The sequence below is a fragment of the Erpetoichthys calabaricus genome, chromosome 3 (assembly GCF_900747795.2).
Source record: "Erpetoichthys calabaricus chromosome 3, fErpCal1.3, whole genome shotgun sequence".
Classification (NCBI taxonomy): domain Eukaryota; kingdom Metazoa; phylum Chordata; class Cladistia; order Polypteriformes; family Polypteridae; genus Erpetoichthys; species Erpetoichthys calabaricus.
In genome coordinates, this window is record NC_041396.2 from 298,280,452 (window position 1) to 298,299,013 (window position 18,562).

The 18,562-nt window shown below is 43.5% G+C and overlaps 1 protein-coding gene across 1 annotated transcript in view; it reads right to left on the bottom strand.

Moving 5' to 3' along the window:
* Positions 1-18,562, bottom strand: part of pfkmb (phosphofructokinase, muscle b) — a 63,658-nt gene that overhangs the window by 23,774 nt on the left and 21,322 nt on the right. Inside the window, 12 exon segments of the mRNA XM_051925111.1 lie at positions 2,474-2,561; positions 2,654-2,724; positions 2,829-2,975; positions 3,056-3,119; positions 4,532-4,596; positions 5,445-5,570; positions 5,716-5,808; positions 6,262-6,357; positions 6,461-6,569; positions 6,713-6,757; positions 15,371-15,536; positions 15,628-15,817. Coding sequence (XP_051781071.1) covers positions 2,474-2,561; positions 2,654-2,724; positions 2,829-2,975; positions 3,056-3,119; positions 4,532-4,596; positions 5,445-5,570; positions 5,716-5,808; positions 6,262-6,357; positions 6,461-6,569; positions 6,713-6,757; positions 15,371-15,536; positions 15,628-15,817 — 1,260 coding nt within the window.

The window sequence follows — 18,562 nt, forward strand, 5'->3', positions numbered from 1 at the left end:
AAGGCACTATATGAAAGATAGATGTGAAAGGCACTATATGATAGATAGATAGATAGATAGATAGATAGATAGATAGATAGATAGATAGATAGATAGATAGATAGATAGACAGATAGATAGATAGATGTGAAAGGCACTATATGATAGATAGATAGATAGATAGATAGATAGATAGATAGATAGATAGATAGATAGATAGATAGATAGATAGATAGATAGATAGATGTGAAAGGCACTATATGAAAGATAGATGTGAAAGGCACTATATGATAGATAGATAGATAGATAGATAGATAGATAGATAGATAGATAGATAGATAGATAGATAGATAGATGTGAAAGGCACTATATGAAAGATAGATGTGAAAGGCACTATATGATAGATAGATAGATAGATAGATAGATAGATAGATAGATAGATAGATAGATAGATATGAAAGGCACTATATGAAAGATAGATGTGAAAGGCACTATATGATAGATAGATAGATAGATAGATAGATAGATAGATAGATAGATAGATAGATAGATAGATAGATAGATAGATAGATAGATATTCATTTGTAACAAGAACAAAACTGGGCAAAAAAGAAATCCAAAATATAGATGTGGGTAAAATTAGGTTTCCCGTTGTAAGTGTGTGAGGCTGGCCTTTTGAGCCCTTATACACACCGATCCCACCCCCCTACCCACCCACCTGTATGTATTTTGAAAGCAAACAAAACCAATTTGGGCCTAAATAAGCCCTGAGAGAAGGTGGAACTCATTACACACAAGAAAAATAAAGAATGAATACATATTATGAACATGATTCAGAAATCTCAAAATAATCAATCATTATAACAATCCTTATAATCTATACTAATAAAAGGCAAAGCCCTCACTGACTCACTCATCACTAATTCTCCAACTTCCTGTGTAGGATGGCAGGCTCATTCCTTACAGCTTACTTACAAAAGTTAAGCAGGTTTCATTTCGAAATTCTACGCGTAACGGTCATAACTGTCGACAACGTCCGCCATGTTAAACTTTCTTATTTATGGCCCCATCTTGACAAAATTTGGTAGGCGGCTTCCCTGCGCTAACCGAAACCGATGCTCGTACTTATTTCGGTGGTATGACGCCATTGTCGGCCGCCATATTGAACTTTCCAATGGTCTTTGTTACTTATGGGCCCATCTTCAAGAAATTTGATACGCGGGTTCCCAACGCTAACTGAATCCTACTTACGTACATATATACATCCATAGCCTGCAGCTTGGTCGCCGTGTGAGGTGGCGTTGGGTCCCCCATCCCCATGCCTCCCACGTAGTTGGCTGCCTGCCTATATAAAGCCATCCGTCGCTCCGGTCTCTTCATTCCCTTCCTTGCTTCACCATGGTATTCACGTCTCCCTGCTGATAACTGCAGCCTTTTTATTTAACCCACGGCTTCTCCGCTGTTTTATTGTTCGTTTATTACGATTATAGTTATTGTGTAAGTATTTCAGACTTAGTTTATCGTTCCAACCGTACCCCCATTAACATGTCTATCGAGGTGATCACCATCGATCAAACAACTGTCACTTACCGAGTGGTTTCCATGCCCGGAGATGGTGCCTGCCTTTTCCATTCTCTGTGTTACATATTGCACGGACATATCAGGCTCGCTCTTGATATCCGGAGGAACATTGTGTCTTATGTATTGAATGACTGGCACAGGTTCAAGGTGTGGACTGATGACGGTACAGGAGATAATTATACTACATAGGAGCACTAGAAGAGTGAAATGCTTAACCCTTCACCTGTGGTTCTGCATGTGAGTTGATGGCTGCCGCTGAATTGTTTGGTTGTCACTTTCAAGTGTACCGAAATGGCCCAATATTTTACACCTTTAGACAACCACCAATGCCTCCTAAACATCTTAGACTCACAGGTGACGATTTGAGTAGTGGACACTTTGATGTTTATGAATGTTTCAACTCTCAAAAGCTGGATGCGAAGTTATCGATGAAACCCATTTCAATTCAAACACCTCCGATTTCCAGTAAGGCTCTGCTTTGAAATGACAATTAATAAGTCTCAGGGACAGACCCTACAAAAGGTTGGCATTGATTTGATGTGAGATTGTTTTTCCTAATGTACGTTACATGCTCAAGAGTGAGCTCAGCGCACAACTTGGTCATATTACAACCAGAGGGCCGAACTGACAACGTGGTATACAAAGAGATCCTTAACAAATAATTATTGGTATATTTTCCCTCAGTTTAAAAAGGTTTACTTTTCTTCTTAATAAAAATTTTAAAGCAGTACTTCGCTGCTGCGAAGCGCAGGTATTTTGCTAGTAATCAATAAAACAGAAATTAAACATAAATAACCACAGTTAAGTTAAAAGAAAACAAAATGAATAACTAGAAAGGACAGATGAATGGGCCAGGGATGAGAAACTGCTGATTTCCTAACCCCGTTCCCACCCTGCGCCCCCCAGCACCCACCTCAAAGCCTCCGATGACCACCAGGGCGTGGATGTTATGCTTGCTGATGTTTTCGCTGATTTCTTCCAAGTATTTCCCCGGCAAGGTGCTGTAAACAAGAGGAAGCCATCAGTCAGGTGCAAACCCAGCAAGGTGGCTGCCATTTACAGAAGATGGCCAAGCTGCCCCTGGATTGCCTACCGCTTTGTGCCCAAGTTGGACCCTCCTTTTCCCGTCCAGCCACCAACACCCATCCAGTTGATGGGTTCAATCTGTGCAGAGTAGAGATGAAGAGAAAGTGGGTAAAGGTTAGGATGAGACCCCCCCCCCCCCCAACAACCAACCACCCTGGACCCCAGCAGGTGTGGCAGGTTACCTGTCCCTTTGCCAATCCCTCAAAGCCATCATGAATAGCAAACATGTGATGCCCCTGTATGATGCCAATCCTCACTGCCGAGCGGACGGCTGCGTTCATTCCAGCACACGGCGCTCCCACGTTCATGATGGCAATGTTGAAAGGGCTCTACAAGACAGGTGAGAGGTGAGCGCCATGACACTGCCCAACCAGACACACAACATTAGGGGCTAATGCCCAGGCGTTACCTTTCCCTCAGGTGGATGCACATGTGCCAACAACTTGTAGGTGCTCCAGTTGTTCTCAAAACTCCTGAAAGAAGAAAACGGAAAGTGAAGGTTATAAAAGATGGAGGAAAAAAGAGAAAAGTACACTGCAAAGAATGAAAAAAAAGAGGATTAACAGAAAAAATGGAAACAGCATGAGGAGGATGGGCAGGAATAAAGAGAGGGAGAGAAAGAAAAACATGGGAGCAATTAGAGGACCTTCAAAAAAGGAAAATAATAATTAATAAAGAAGGAACAAGAGGAAGAGGGGAGAAAAAGAAGCAAATGAGGAGGACAGAAAAGAAGGGAGGTAAGAAGAAAAAAACAAAAGAGAAAGAACAGAAATACGGAAAGAGCATGAGAAGGACGGGCAAAAAAAAAAAAAAAGAGAAAATTGGGAGGAGGAAAAAAAGAAAATGGGAGCAATAAGAGGAACCAAAGAAAGAAGAGGAGGAGGAGAAAGGGATACTAGGGAGGGCAGGGGTCAGAAGAAAGAGAATAAAAAAATGGAAAGAGTGAGAGAGCAGGTAGAAAAGAAAAGAGAAGTACGAAGAAATTGAATATGTGGCCAGCAGAGGCCCAAACCCAACACAGACAAGTGCAGACACAAGTCCAGCAATACATGTGGATTTTCTTCAGCTGTGGGAAACGCTTTCCAACCGTTTCCTACCAATTCTTAGATATAAAAGGAGAGCAATACGCTCAGCACTTGTCGTCTTCTTGGGAGGTGAACCAACAGGGAAGGAGAGGCGCCAAAGAAGTAAATGAGGGGGACAAAAAGAAAAGGGGGGCGAGGAGAATTACATCAAAAAGGAAAGAGTGAAAGAAGAAAAGGGAACTAACTGAATGAAAGAACGTGAGAAAAGGGAAGAAGAGGAGCATTACAGAAAGAAAGAAAGAAAGAAAGAAAGAAAGAAAGAAAGAAAGAAAGAAAGAAAGAAAGAAAGAAAGAAAGAAAGAAAGAAAGAAAGAGGGCAAGTCAAGAGAAAAAAGAAAATTGAAGGAATAAAGAGGAAGTAACTAGCATAAAGGTGAGGAAGAATAAAAAAGTGAAGAGTTAAAGAACAGCATGAGAGAAAAGAAAAATGGAGGAGTAAAGAAGGCACTGAATAAAAGACATGGAGAACAGAGAAGAAAACAGAACAAAAGGAAAAGTAGAATGGGTATGAAAAAGAGGAACAAGAGGAGTGAAAAGTGGGTAAGGGAAAGAGGAAGAACATATAAGGGAACGGGTTAAAGAAGGGAATAGAAGAAAAGACAGGAAAGAAGGAGCAGGAGAACAGAACAAGATGGGGTAAATACGGGGAGAAAGAAGAAAAGTGGAAGACAAGAAACAGAGGGAAGTGAGAAACTGAAAAGATATAAAGCACAAAGTAGAAAAAGAAAGATAAAGATAGGATCAAACGAAGAGTGCAGTCTGATAAAGGCCACAGAGCGCTCTCTGGACACCCGCCCTACCGTCCTCTCAGCTTGATGGCTTCATCAAAGCGTCCATCTGCCATGGCTTTGGTCACATCCTTAGTCTGAAATACACAGGGCAAGATGAATTAGGCTCATGCATGATGTACCAATATAGTGCCTTTCATGACGCTGTATTAGCAGTGGGTGGGAAGACCACACTGCTGCCCACTAGACACTTGACTCAGCTGAACCCCCTAAAAAGATTGATACAACGGTGGCCTCAAGCATTTACCACTACCATACTTCCCACTAGATGTGACTCAAATGCACCCCCTAAAGTAGACATATGGTGGCCACCAACCATTTAACAGTAGCACACGGCCCACTAGACACCTGACACAACTGCATACCTGAAGGTAAACATATGGTGGTCCCTGAGCACTTACAACTAGCACACCACCCAACAGATGTAGGACTCAAATGTGCCCACTTAATGTGGAGATAAGGTGGCTCTTCGGCACTTTCCACTTGACTCAACAGCACCCTAGGAATGAAACTTCATGGAGTCCCACCCCACCGGACCTTAATTTATTCATCAATAAAAACAGCAACGCATCCTGGAAAGCCTTATTGCCTGCCCACCCACTTTGAAATATCTGACTTTGCCACTGCTGCACCAAAAATTACACATATGGTGGACTTCAACCACTTTCACACCACCCACTAGATGTTACTCATCCAAGCATTTACCACCAGCATCCCACACAATAGATGTGTTACTCATCAGTGCCCACTAAAGGCAGATAAACAGTAGCTGTTGATGAGGTCTTTCCATTAAGCACTAGGCTCAACAGTGCCCCCTAAAGACAGGCTCACAATGCACAATGACTGTTGATGAGGTCTTTCCACTAGACACTTGCCTCAACAGTGCCCCCTAAAGGTAGTCATACAGGGGCCCACGATCACCTACCACTTGCACACACTCCATGAGCGGCAGCCTGACGGCCTGGTTGCCGGACAGACTGACCACACAGGCTGGGGTGTCTGGTGTGGCCTCCAGGAGTGCCATGACGGCTTCCACTCCCATCCTGCTGGCCTGTGTTGGGGGGGTTGGAGAGGAGAGTAAGCACTTGTTACAAACAGCTTGAAGAACTGGACACACAATGAAAATGGATGGAGAAAAGAGAAGGAGGGAGAAAGAGAACAAGAGGAGGTAGAGAGGAGGGAGGCTTCTGTCTTACCAGGATCCGGTCAAAAGCGGAAGGCGTGCCACCTCTCTGGACGTGTCCCAGGATGGTGACCCTCGTGTCGTAGTGGAGCTTCTTCACCACCAGCTGTAGTGAGAGCAACAGACAGTGATGACGGTCAGTTCTTTGGCTTGACAGGAGGGTGGACAACAGGAATACGTCTGTTGTGACTTTAAAGCAGGTCAGCAGAGGCTTTCCAGCACAAAGCTTGATGACCGCACCTCCTGGCTAGTATAGTGTTTTCCGAAGAGACAAAGCCAGATGAGTCCTAGCTAAATGCCCAAGCGCTGCCACCCAACCTGGTGACCACCCTGACTTGATCAACAGGGATATGGACAGTCAGAGGTGCTCACTGTGTCTGTAATCGCTAAACAGAGGCGGTGCACAGCGGATGAGTTACGATGAATACTTTACTACTTGCTGACCACACCCTAGTGACCACTATTGTTCGTAGCAGATGTGTGATCAGCGGTGGTCCATACAAAGGTGGTCACCAAACACAGCTGGACACTTTGCATTTGCTTTGGGCTGACAACTTACATCTTTCACCATGTCAGAGGTGATGGGTTTGCCGGACTTGTCGATGGCCCCCTCGGCCACGATGATCACATTTAGCCGTGAGCCTCTCTCTCTCGTCTGCCAAAACAAGCAAAGAAACAAGAGAGTGACCCAAGTGGGCAATGTCTGCTGCACCACCCTCTCCGAGCCTCAGACCCGCAACGTGGACTCATCGCCTTACGTCCAACAGCCTCCGGCACAGATGCTCCTCCCAGTTGTCCTCCGGAGGCATTTCGGGAATGAACACCCAGTCCGCTCCGCAGGCCAGAGCGGTCACCAGAGCGAGGTACCTGAGAGGGAGAAGGACAAGTGGAGCCGCCATCTGCTGTCACATTTGACACACAAGCCATGCAGGAAACCAGCATGCTGCCATCTGCTGGTGTAATTCAGAAGTGCACTCCACTCATTTAAAGATGGACGAGAGTGGACCTACCCGCAGTGGCGGCCCATCACCTCCAGGACAAATGTCCGCTGGTGGCTGTGAACAGAGAAAAGCGAGAAGAGGGTCAGCACCGTGAGCACACACCATACACGCACATGTGTGTCAGCGACCACATGCATATCTCAGGTGGTCTTTTTTCTGTCCTCCATGAAATAAAATCAAAATGTTTCTTCCGGGACTGTTATTCACCTTCAACCAATCAGCTTTAAGCACAGCCTCTGACATCATAAAAGGAGGGAAGTGTGCATTTTAATAATGGACGACAACAAAATCCTGGCTATCCTAAAAACTGAAATAATGACAGCTTACGTGTATGGAAGAGTGATGAAGAAATGATTTGTTTTAAATGCAAATGGGCAACGCTCTACGATTTGCATGCAATTCCTGGTTTATATTCAATCCATCCATCCATTATCCAACCCGCTATATCCTAACTACAGGGTCACGGGGGTCTGCTGGAGCCAATCCCAGCCAACACAGGGCACAGGGCAGGAAACAAACCCCGGGCAGGGTGCCAGCCCATCGAAGTATATTGAATAATAATAGTTAATTATATTTATATAGTGCTTTTCTCGCTATTCATAGTGCTTTACATAGACAGTGGGGGGCAACTTCACCCATCTGGATGAGGCATCACCAGCCATTTTTGCACCAATACACTCACCATACATTAGCTATCAGATATGGTGGAGGTGTGAGAGAGATAGCCAGTTAGACACAGGGGATGATTAGGGGGCTAGAACTGACACAGCCATTCTGCGAGATCCTCTGCACCTCCTCATCTCCTTAGGTCTGCTGATAAACGCCATCTGGTGATGCCACCTCTGTGTGGCATCAGATTTCAGTCCAGACTCTTTACATGTGTAGCTCCTGGCTGGACGAATGAGCTGCCCACCTCCATCTGAACTGCTGACTCCCTCGATGTGTTTTAAGAAGTTGTGGAAGACCCTCCTGTTTAGTGAATTTCTGATATCAGCTGGGATTGTTACTCGCTTGTATTTCTGGTCTAAGCTCTTCACTTGTGGTGATCAATTTGGAAACTAAATTGAAACATAAACTTATGTTTTCGAGGTTTACTCGATTGGAAGTCACTTTGGATCAAAGCGTCTGCCAAGCAAATCACTGGAAATGTAAGTGACCCACCGCGGACACTCCGCTCTACTTCATTCCCGCCGAACACTGACAGCATGCAGCCACAACTCCTCCTCCTCCTCCCGTCGGCCCCTTTACTCTCCAGCAGACTTCTGGGAATCGAAGTACTCTCGGTCACACTGAAACCCGTTTATCGCAATGATGTATCTGCTTATTAGACAGCAACACCATACCTTAAATGTTTAATCAGACCAAGGGCGTCACTCATCTGCTATCACGGGCCGCGGTAAGCGTCGAGCCTCATGCTGTTCACAGTGCGAACACTTTTGGTATCAAAGAAGCGGAAAGCACCGTCACACAAAGTATAATCAGGGAGGTAGTAACGTGAGCACAAGGAGAACATGGGAACGGGTTAAAGTGAAATACAAAAATATACTTCAAACTGGTAAATATTGGTAGGCCTATATAACTATTTAAAGAATTGTTGACATAAATAATTATATATAATATAAAAAAACATTAATTTTAAAGCTAATAAGGAGGCAGACAAGCAAAAAACAGGTGGAGGTCCATGCGGTCCAGACCTAACCCCTGCAGAAGAGTTGGCTGTCCAGCAAAATGCCCATCTCCCTGTTTCTGAGGTCATTCCAGGGGGAAGCTCCTCCTCAGAACCAGTGGCAGGATGCAGTGGTCACTTCATTTTAGATAAAGGATGGTCATTACATGTATTTGTCCTCCATGTGTGCCACAGGTATGTTCCATATAGCCCTCTTTTTTGTTGGGTCAGTTGCAGGGAATGTCATATCCCTTGAACCTGTGTCTGACCAACGAGATATTGACGAAGGTCAAATATTTGATGAAGACACTGTGTCTGATTATTCATCAGGAGGAGAGGTACATTTTCCAAATAATGTTTGATCAAACTCCACTCTGATCAGTCCCATGTGCCCCAATCACATTTGGAAATCCTGGTAATGAGAATGTTAGGCTGATTGTGGGATTCTTCATGGAGCTGTGGGTGTTTTAGCCTGTGTGTTACCTACCTGCAATGGCATGAAACGTCTCTTTTATTGTCTGCACACGCAGGTGTCCAGGAAACACAATGAAAACTCAAAGGAAATATTTCAGAGCCAAACAGACGTCACAAATTGCCTGGCAAACTGCACTTTTAGTTAGATTTTCCACATCGCCTACAGTATATTAAAAGTGCCGCTTGCAAGAAACCTCAAAGCAATGCCTACTGTCTGTGTGGTTGTGAGAGCCCGACTTCGCCGAGTTTGACTTCGAATATAAGGTGCTAATAAATCTTTGAGGTACAATATTCCCCCTCGGCTAAAGCGGTATCTTTCGTACAGAATTTCCTCCGGGAGCAATAAAGGATCTTGCCGATCGCGCAAAACCCTCTCTATATGAAATTCTCTTTGTATAATTTGCGCACCGATATCAATTGGTCACTCATTCATGAACGGAGAAGCCCTGACTGGATGACTTCCACGCACGGACACTGATCACGTGTGTAAACTAATCCTTGTTAACGCAGAACAAACTGATCAGAGTGGAGTTTGATCAAACATTATTTGGAAAATGTACCTCTCCTCCTGATGAATAATCAGACACAGTGTCTTCATCAAATATTTGACCTTCGTTAATATCTCGTTGGTCAGACACAGGTTCAAGGGATATGACATTCCCTGCAACTGACCCAACAAAAAAGAGGGCTATATGGAACATACCTGTGGCACACATGGAGGACAAATATATGCAATGACCATCCTTTACCTGAAATGAAGTGACCACTGCATCCTGCCACTGGTTCTGAGGAGGAGCTTCCCCCTGGAATGCTCTCAGAAACAGGGTGATGGGCATTTTGCTGGAGTGCCAACTCTTCTGCAGGGGTTAGATCTGGACCGCGTGGACCTCCACCTGTTTTTTGCTCGTCTGCCTCCTTATTAGCTTTAAAATTAATGTTTTTTATATTATATATGATTCTTTATGTCAACAATTCTTTAAATAGTTATATACCAATATTTACCAGTTTGAAGTATATTCTTGTACTTCACTTTAACCTGTTCCCATGTTCTCCTTGTGCTCACGTTTGATCTGGAATTATGACATATTAAATAATAATTAATCTGACACATATGAAATGAAACGCTGCATTCAGTAAGTACAATGTACACTACTTAGCGTTTAATTTGTCGGCCACTTTTTGCCAGCCGTCTTTTCTGGTCTGGGCTGCTTTTGCAGTGTTACCCCTTATGTACAGTATATTAAATCTTGAAATTCTTCGTGTCCTTCGCATAAAAGGTCTTGCGCCGCGTGTGTGAAAAAAAAAAAAATGCGCCCGTTCTTTCGTCATTTTGTTGCAGCCTATCAAAGACTTGCTGATCATGTTTTCTAGACTCAATATATTTGGGCTTTTCAATCAGCGCGGGCGCGCGCATTCATCTCGTATGATTAGATCCGGCTCGACTAATCTAATACACGGCTGCGTTTGAAAAACCGACTTATCTGGATGAGTTTCACTGGCATTAACTTATCCAAGATGAGGCACCTGATCTCGGATGGTTTAAGCGACGTACGAAAAATACCCCCCAGGTCTGAGGATTAGGATGTGTTGCTATGACAACACTTCCAGCAAGAGTTTCGAAAAACCGACAGATCCAGGATCAGGCCAAATCGCCAACGATTACATCCGGCTAAACGACTAATCCACATATGAAAAATACCCCTCTGAACTTTTGCCACCTAGTCATTGGCTCTTGGGACAGACACATATAAAAGCTTTAGAGCAGGGGTGTCGAACTCCAGGCCTGGAGGGCCACAGTGGCTGCAGGTTTTCATTCTAACCCTTTTCCTAATCAGTGACCAGTTTTCACTGCTAATTAACTACTTTCCCTTTCATTTTAATAGCACTGTTTTTAAGGATTCAGTCCTCTGAATTTATTCCTTTCTTCATTAAATGGCAGCCAAACAAAAATAAGATGTGAAACGAGCCAACAGATGACCAGCTAAACTGAGATTTCAAATTCCAACCAATTTGACTCAAACCAATCTCTTAATGAGAAGCTGATTCTTGCTGTTAATTAAACTCGTTATTTAATTCCATGGCTTGTTGCTGCTCTTATTCTGCAATAGCAGACATTTCCAAAACTGTTGATTTTTCTGTTTTTCCTAAGAACACGGTCAAAATGTTTTGGTGACCTGAGAGTTCGACCTTACCGAGACCATCACCTTTATTTTCAGAAATTGTGTGATTGGCACAGCTGGTCATGTGGCAGCTTGTTTTGTGTCTCATTATTGTTTGGCTGCTAATTAAAGAAAAAGAGACAATTAAGGGGCCTAATTCATGCTAATTAAAACTAAGGCAAAAGAAGTTAATTAGCAGCAAAAACTGGTCACTAATGAAGAAGATGGTTAGAATGAAAACCTGCAGCCACTGCGGCCCTCCAGGACTGGAGTTTGACACCCGTGCTTTAGAGAGTGCTTCTTTGGGATTGGGGGGTCTTGCTCCAACTTTTGGGTTTGACTGCACTCTTCTGTCTTTTTAATAGAAACTCTTAACTGAGTGGGGGTCTTCATTTTGCGCCTGTTTCCTTGTAATTCTGTCTCCTCTCTTATGATCGTCTGTCTCGGTTAAGACTTTCTACTTCTGTGCCTCTTTCTTTTCCAGATTTTGTAATCTTTTAGTGTAGGTTTGATTTTATCTTTAGCTGCACAGGTGGGCTCCATTTATACGAGAGAGGACAACCAATGATGCCCCCCTGCAAGTACAATGCGTAGAATGCAGTGACGAGGAATAAGAATACGGGCATTTTGGGCTACGCAAACAAAAGAGAAGCTCACCTATCTGAGAAATCATGTTGCATCCCTATTACAGGAATGGAAAAACGATAAAACAAAAACAAAAAAAAAAAGGGCTGAGCTCACCGTACCTGGAAAATATTCAAGTCCCCCCGTCCCTTATTTTGAGTAGCCTTGGTCACGACTGTCCCTCATTTCAAGTAGCTTTGATCACTCCTGCCCCTAATTTCGAGTAGCCTTGGTCACTCCTGTCCCTGTATCCTTCCCGTTTTTGAACAGCATCTCGAGCTGCACTTTGTTAGTATCTCTAACCTCAATGTCGCTCGGAATGTTATTCTCTTTGTTGTCATTGGAATGCTCCTTTTTAACTCATATTTTGCAAAAAAAAACCTGAAAACAATGATCAAAATCATGAATTGAACGTCGCACCTCTTCTCAGTTAACCCTGTGTGTGTCGCCCTCTCTTGTCTAGCACTTCCTGTCTCGATCGCATTTGACTGAACAACCAAAGTGAAACTGACCAATCAGACCAACGCCAGACCCACGAATCAGATGGCTCGGTGGGACTGGACACCCAGACGGCAGCGTTTTCTTATGTACTAGATAGCAGCAATGCAGTCTAATCAGTTCAGTTCAGATTTACTGTAATGTGTACAAAATACAATGAAACTCTTTTTTACGTGCAGACTGGGCAATACTGTATATCGAATTTTCGACTCGATTTTTCATTAACATCAATGTCTAAAACTCAATGTTCAGCACTTTTGTTGCATTTTTTTCATAACTTCTTCTGAGTTATATAAAAAAAAAACTCCATTAAGTCTCCACCCACTTGTCTGTGTTGACTCCACCCAGAAAAAAAAATAGTGCGAAGATCAGAAGAGGAAGCGTTTAGAGCAGTCAGTGTTGGGAAGTTCGGATCATTTTACCGACTCGGACCTTTGAGTCTCGTTCAGCAAAATGAACGAATCTTTTTTCGAGTCATTTCGTTTATTTTATCAAAACATAATTAAAATGTTACCTGTTACCTCCCTAACACATCTACTGCTTACACAAATGTTGATCACACTACAAACAAGACAAAACTATAATGCTATAAGAAACAGAAAATATTAATTCATTGTTTACCTGGGTCTTTAGTCTGTGATTCGCTACTACTGAGCCGGTAAGTGGTCACGTGACAAAAGAACGAACGACTCGAAAGACTCGAGGAATGAACTATCAATTCTCTTTCCGGCTCAGATTGCTTAGATTAAGTTTATGGGGCTGTCACGTGATGAATGAACGACTCAAACCCGAAGACTCGAGAGATGAACTAATCAATTCTCTTTCCGGCTCAGACTGAGTTGGTTAAGCTTATGGGGCTGTCACGTGATGAACGAACGACATCGAAAAATCCGAAGACTCGAAAAAACTATAGAAAGTTGGGCAAATGCGCATGCGCGACTGAACGAATCACTCACACTAGACGACTCGTTCTTCCCGAGTCACATTAAAGATTCGTTCAAAATGAACGAATCGTTCAAGAACGACCCATCACTGAGTGTTAGCTTAGCTGTTTGCAAACGGTTTGGTTTTCCTGGGATGATAGTTCAAGCAGTGGAGCATCTCAGCGTGTTATGACTACGTGTGTGTGTGTGTGTGTGTGTGCGCAGCGCTGTAAGCCCTCAGCCACCTGCTTCACACACTCTCCACTACTTAAATGTTACATGCAAGAATCAAAAACAAAGGTAGCTGTTTGTGTGTGTGTGTGTGTGTGAGAATTATGAAATCTACATGTATCAGTTATGGGCTACCAACCATTTTATTTTCGTTTGAGTTGGTATTTTTGCGTAGCAGACGACCTGATCCTTCTAATGACTGGGAGAAGATCCGTACTGAATGATTCAAAGTTAGTCTCATTGTCTCGTCCTGTTTAGTAACCTATCTTGTCCTTGTGTGCTTACTGTACTTTATGTCACATTATGCGACTTTTTGTCATGAGGCACGTCAGATTTGCCGATCGGAGTTACTGAACTCGTCACTGCACCGTTTCTGTTTACACAACTGAAAAATCACAGCCCATGTTACCTTTACTGACCAAGCATCGATCTTCCAGCGCAATTGTGTACGCCCCTTTTTCTGACAGCCAATAGCGTGCCGCCTGACAAAGCTGGCGCGGTACAAACAGTTACATCTCTGGTGAGTTCAGCACCCGTCCCTGCCTTTTGTTGCATTTTTCTGTTAAGGCCAGGATGTCACATTAGTTGACGTTTAGTCATAGACTTCCATCCATCCATCCATTTTCCAGCCCGCTGAGGCGGCCTTAGGATTACGCGGGGCCGAGAGCCATAAGTGTAGGCTATATACCGTACCACCACGCTCACGGGCTTGTCCGCCTCTAATGCTGTACGCCTTATTATTGTTAAAAAACATGGTGCCTTATGTAGGTACCATTGGCCGTTTGATTACATTACGTATTGTAATTGTTCTTATATTGGTTTACTGGCCTTTAACCAACTGATTCAGAAACATTTTGCAGGCAAAATTAACAAACTAGATAACAGTGGTTTCTGCTGAACCCGCTGGAGTTGGCAAATTTATTTAATTACGGAGAACCAGAACACTTGTAATAAAACGAACACTTACCAAACAGCTGCTTTGACAGTCATAGACGGAAGTTCACTTTTCTGGCTTTTCCCTGAGCAAAATCGTTGATAAGATCCTCGTAGTCCAATGTTGAGGCAAGTTCCTTTTCGAGTGACAAAACAGCTAAACTGCACAGTCTGTTTTGCGACATTGTTGATTGTAGATCATTTTTGATAAGTTTCAACTCTGAAAAGCTTCTTTCCGCGCTCGCAACGGTCACAGGAATTAGAAGAAACCCACCACGTACCGTATTTCAGTCACATATTTGTATGATGAGCTGACGGTGACAAAAGTATGTCCTATCGCCCCCCCCCCCCACCCCCCACAGGTGCGGGGCCTGGGGCGATTGCCCTAGTCGCCACCTACAAAGGCCGCCTATGCAGCCCGCTGAATCCGAACACAGGGTCACGGGGTCTGCTGGAGCCAATCCCAGCCAACACAGGGCGCAAGGCAGGAACCAATCACGGGCAGGGCGCCAACCCACCGCAGGAGACACACACACCCACACACCAACCACACACTAGGGACAATTTAGAATTGCCAATCCACCTAACCTGCATGTCTTTTGACTGTGGGAGGAAACCCATGCAGACACGGGGAGAACATGCAAACTCCACGCAGGGAGGACTTGAAAAGTGAACCCGGGTCTCCTTACTGCGAGGCAGCAGCGCTACCACTGCGCCACCGTGCCATCCTAGTCATAGATTTCATTTACATAATCTTAGCCAGCTGAAGGCAGTCGGTGGTGCGCTCCCATGAATCCAATCGTCTAATGTGACATACGCAGTGACAAACTCTGTGACCCAAAGTGAGGTGAGAATGAGAGCTGGTGCCAGTAGTGTGAATCTGTAGGCTGTGGATGAGGCAGATTAGAAAAAGGAACCCTCAACCCTCCAATCCCGTCCCCCGACTACAATACGTCTCCAGATTTCTCCTAAAGTTGTGCCACCGATAACAAACTAAAGTCCTGGAACACATAATTGTGGCGTAACTGTACTACCATGTGTTATCCTTTACTTTTTCTCTAATGCTTACATGCTGCTGCACATCTACTCATGCACATGTATGTAGAGTCCCCACTACACACACACACCCAAACCCCTCCAGCTCGCCATCACTTCTTACCTCTGTGCAGTTGTGGTGATTGCATCCACCACCTCCATGATGCGATGCAAAGCCGAGTCCGTCCCGATGGTCATGTCTGTGCCACAGAAGTCGTTGTCAATCGACCCGACCATCCCCACGATGTTCAGGTGACTGGATTTCTTGGCTTCGTCGCTTGTAATCCTCCCTGCGTGTCAATGAGGGGCAAACCGTCAAGCCTTTCTGCATCTGCCCAAGGCACACAGCCTACCAGAAAATGAGGTCCACCACCACCTTACCCGCCTTGACAAGTTCATCCAGCAGTCCGGTCCACTCGGTGCGAAACTGGTTGGCACCCGTCAGGCTCCCGTCACCACCAATCACACACAGGTTGGTGATACCCCGTTTTACCAGGTTGCTGGCTGCTGCCATCCTCCCTTCTCGGGTTTGGAAGTCTTTGCAGCGGGCACTGCCAATCACTGTGCCACCCTGAGGAATAAAGGAACCACAGAGAGTAACACTAATGCATGGTTTTGAGCCACCACAAACAGGCGAGGCTTATAAGACAGAGGAAGCGGAGCTGAAGTCACAATGAAAGGATTTAAGACTAGAAAAGAGAAGACAGGGGCGGTATGGTGGCGCAGTGGGTAGTGCTGCTGCCTCGCAGTTGGGAGACCTGGGGACCTGGGTTCGCTTCCAGGGTCCTCCCTGCGTGGAGTTTGCATGTCCTCCCACAGTCCAAAGACATGCAGGTTAGGTGGATTGGCGATTCTAAATTGGCCCTAGTGTGTGCTTGGTGTGTGGGTGTGTTTGTGTGTGTCCTGCGGTGGGTTGGCACCCTGCCCGGGATTGGTTCCTGCCTTGTGCCCTGTGTTGGCTGGGATTGGCTCCAGCAGACCCCCCGTGACCCTGTGTTCGGATTCAGCGGGTTGGATAATGGATGGAAAAAAGAAGACACATAGCAGACGTAAGGGCCAATCAGAGGCAGACAACAAGAACAAGAAGCATAATGTAGCGTAGTGGGCCCCCTATAAGAGAGAGCTGTGCAAAACAGAGCACTAGAGACGGTGCCCACTTTATTCCCTTAAGCCACCAGTTGGCACCAGAGAGTCCAATTAGAGAGGACCCACTTTAGTGTCTTGGGGGGGAGAAAGGAGCAGTTCTGGGTGAGCAGACTGTGGGTCAGGGTGGGGTGGGGGGGGGTGTACCACCCAATAGTGTGTTCTACTGGTTAAGGCCCTGGACTTAATACTCCTCAAGGCTGCCAGTTCAGTTCCCACCTCGGACTCCTGGTGATCCAACTGTAAAACAGTGCCAACAAACGTCCATTCATCCCGTGCTTGTATAGCGCCTTGAGGAGGGGGGCCATATAAAGGAATGTCACTTAAAAGTGTCTTTAGTACAAACAGACAAATCAATACAAGTTTGTGTCCAGTGAGATGTCAGGCAGTGAGATGTTGACTTTTCTGTGTTGTTACAGCCCGTAATCAGCCTTCCCCAATGTTTTTAATTTAAAAAAGACTTTTCTCCAGTAGGATACACTGGAGCACAACCCACACCCCCAATTACATAATTCAGCACAGGCCAACAGCACCAAGTCAAAATAAATCTCATGTGACGCCAGTGGGAATTACTTCTTCATTTAGAACGTGGCATTTCAGCTGACCCTCGAGGAGGTGTCCATTTACAGTCTGCGAAAACATGGAGGGCCACCGCAAAGGGCGAAGGTCACTTAGGGAGTGTGACCTTCGGAAAAACAGTGTGTTAATCTGAGAGACATTTAAAAGAAAAAGGTTACACTAAAAGTGAAATGAGGGACACTTGAGGATGGGGGTGTTGCTAGTAGAAAGGGGCTGTCGAGTCACTAAAGAAACACGTGTAGTCTTCACCTGCAAGTCTAAACCCAATCACTTGTAGAAACAGATAGATAGATAGATAGATAGATAGATAGATAGATAGATAGATAGATAGATAGATAGATAGATAGATAGATAGATAGATAGATAGATAGATAGATAGATAGATATGAAAGGCACTATATGATAGATAGATAGATAGATAGATAGATAGATAGATAGATAGATAGATAGATAGATAGATAGATAGATAGATAGATATGAAAGGCACTATATGATAGATAGATAGATAGATAGATAGATAGATAGATAGATAGATATGAAAGGCACTATATGATAGATAGATAGATAGATAGATAGATAGATAGATAGATAGATAGATAGATAGATAGATAGATAGATATGAAAGGCACTATATGATAGATAGATAGATAGATAGATAGATAGATAGATAGATAGATAGATAGATAGATAGATAGATAGATAGATATGAAAGGCACTATATAAGATAGATAGATAGATAGAGATAGATAGATATGAAAGGCACTATATAATAGATAGATAGATAGATAGATAGATAGATAGATAGATAGATAGATAGATAGATAGATAGATATGAAAGGCACTATATAAGATAGATAGATAGATAGAGATAGATAGATATGAAAGGCACTATATAATAGATAGATAGATAGATAGATATGAAAGATAGATAGATAGAGCCTATCTATCTATCTATCTATCTATCTATCTATTATATAGTGCCTTTCATATCTATCTATCTATCTATTATATAGTGCCTTTCATATCTATCTATCTCTATCTATCTATCTATCTTATATAGTGCCTTTCATATCTATCTATCTATCTATCTATCTATCTATCTATCTATCTATCTATCATATAGTGCCTTTCATATCTATCTATCTATCTATCATATAGTGCCTTTCATATCTATCTATCTATCTATCTATCTATCTATCTATCTATCTATCATATAGTGCCTTTCATATCTATCTATCTATCTATCTATCTATCTATCATATAGTGCCTTTCATATCTATCTATCTATCTATCTATCTATCTATCTATCTATCATATAGTGCCTTTCATATCTATCTATCTATCTATTATATAGTGCCTTTCATATCTATCTATCTATCTATCTATCTATTATATAGTGCCTTTCATATCTATCTATCTATCTATCTATCTATTATATAGTGCCTTTCATATCTATCTATCTCTATCTATCTATCTATCTTATATAGTGCCTTTCATATCTATCTATCTATCTATCTGTCTATCTAAGAGATCCCCTTCAGTTTTCTCTTCAGCAGATGGAAGGCCTGCTCAGTTGGACTGAAATCAGGTGACT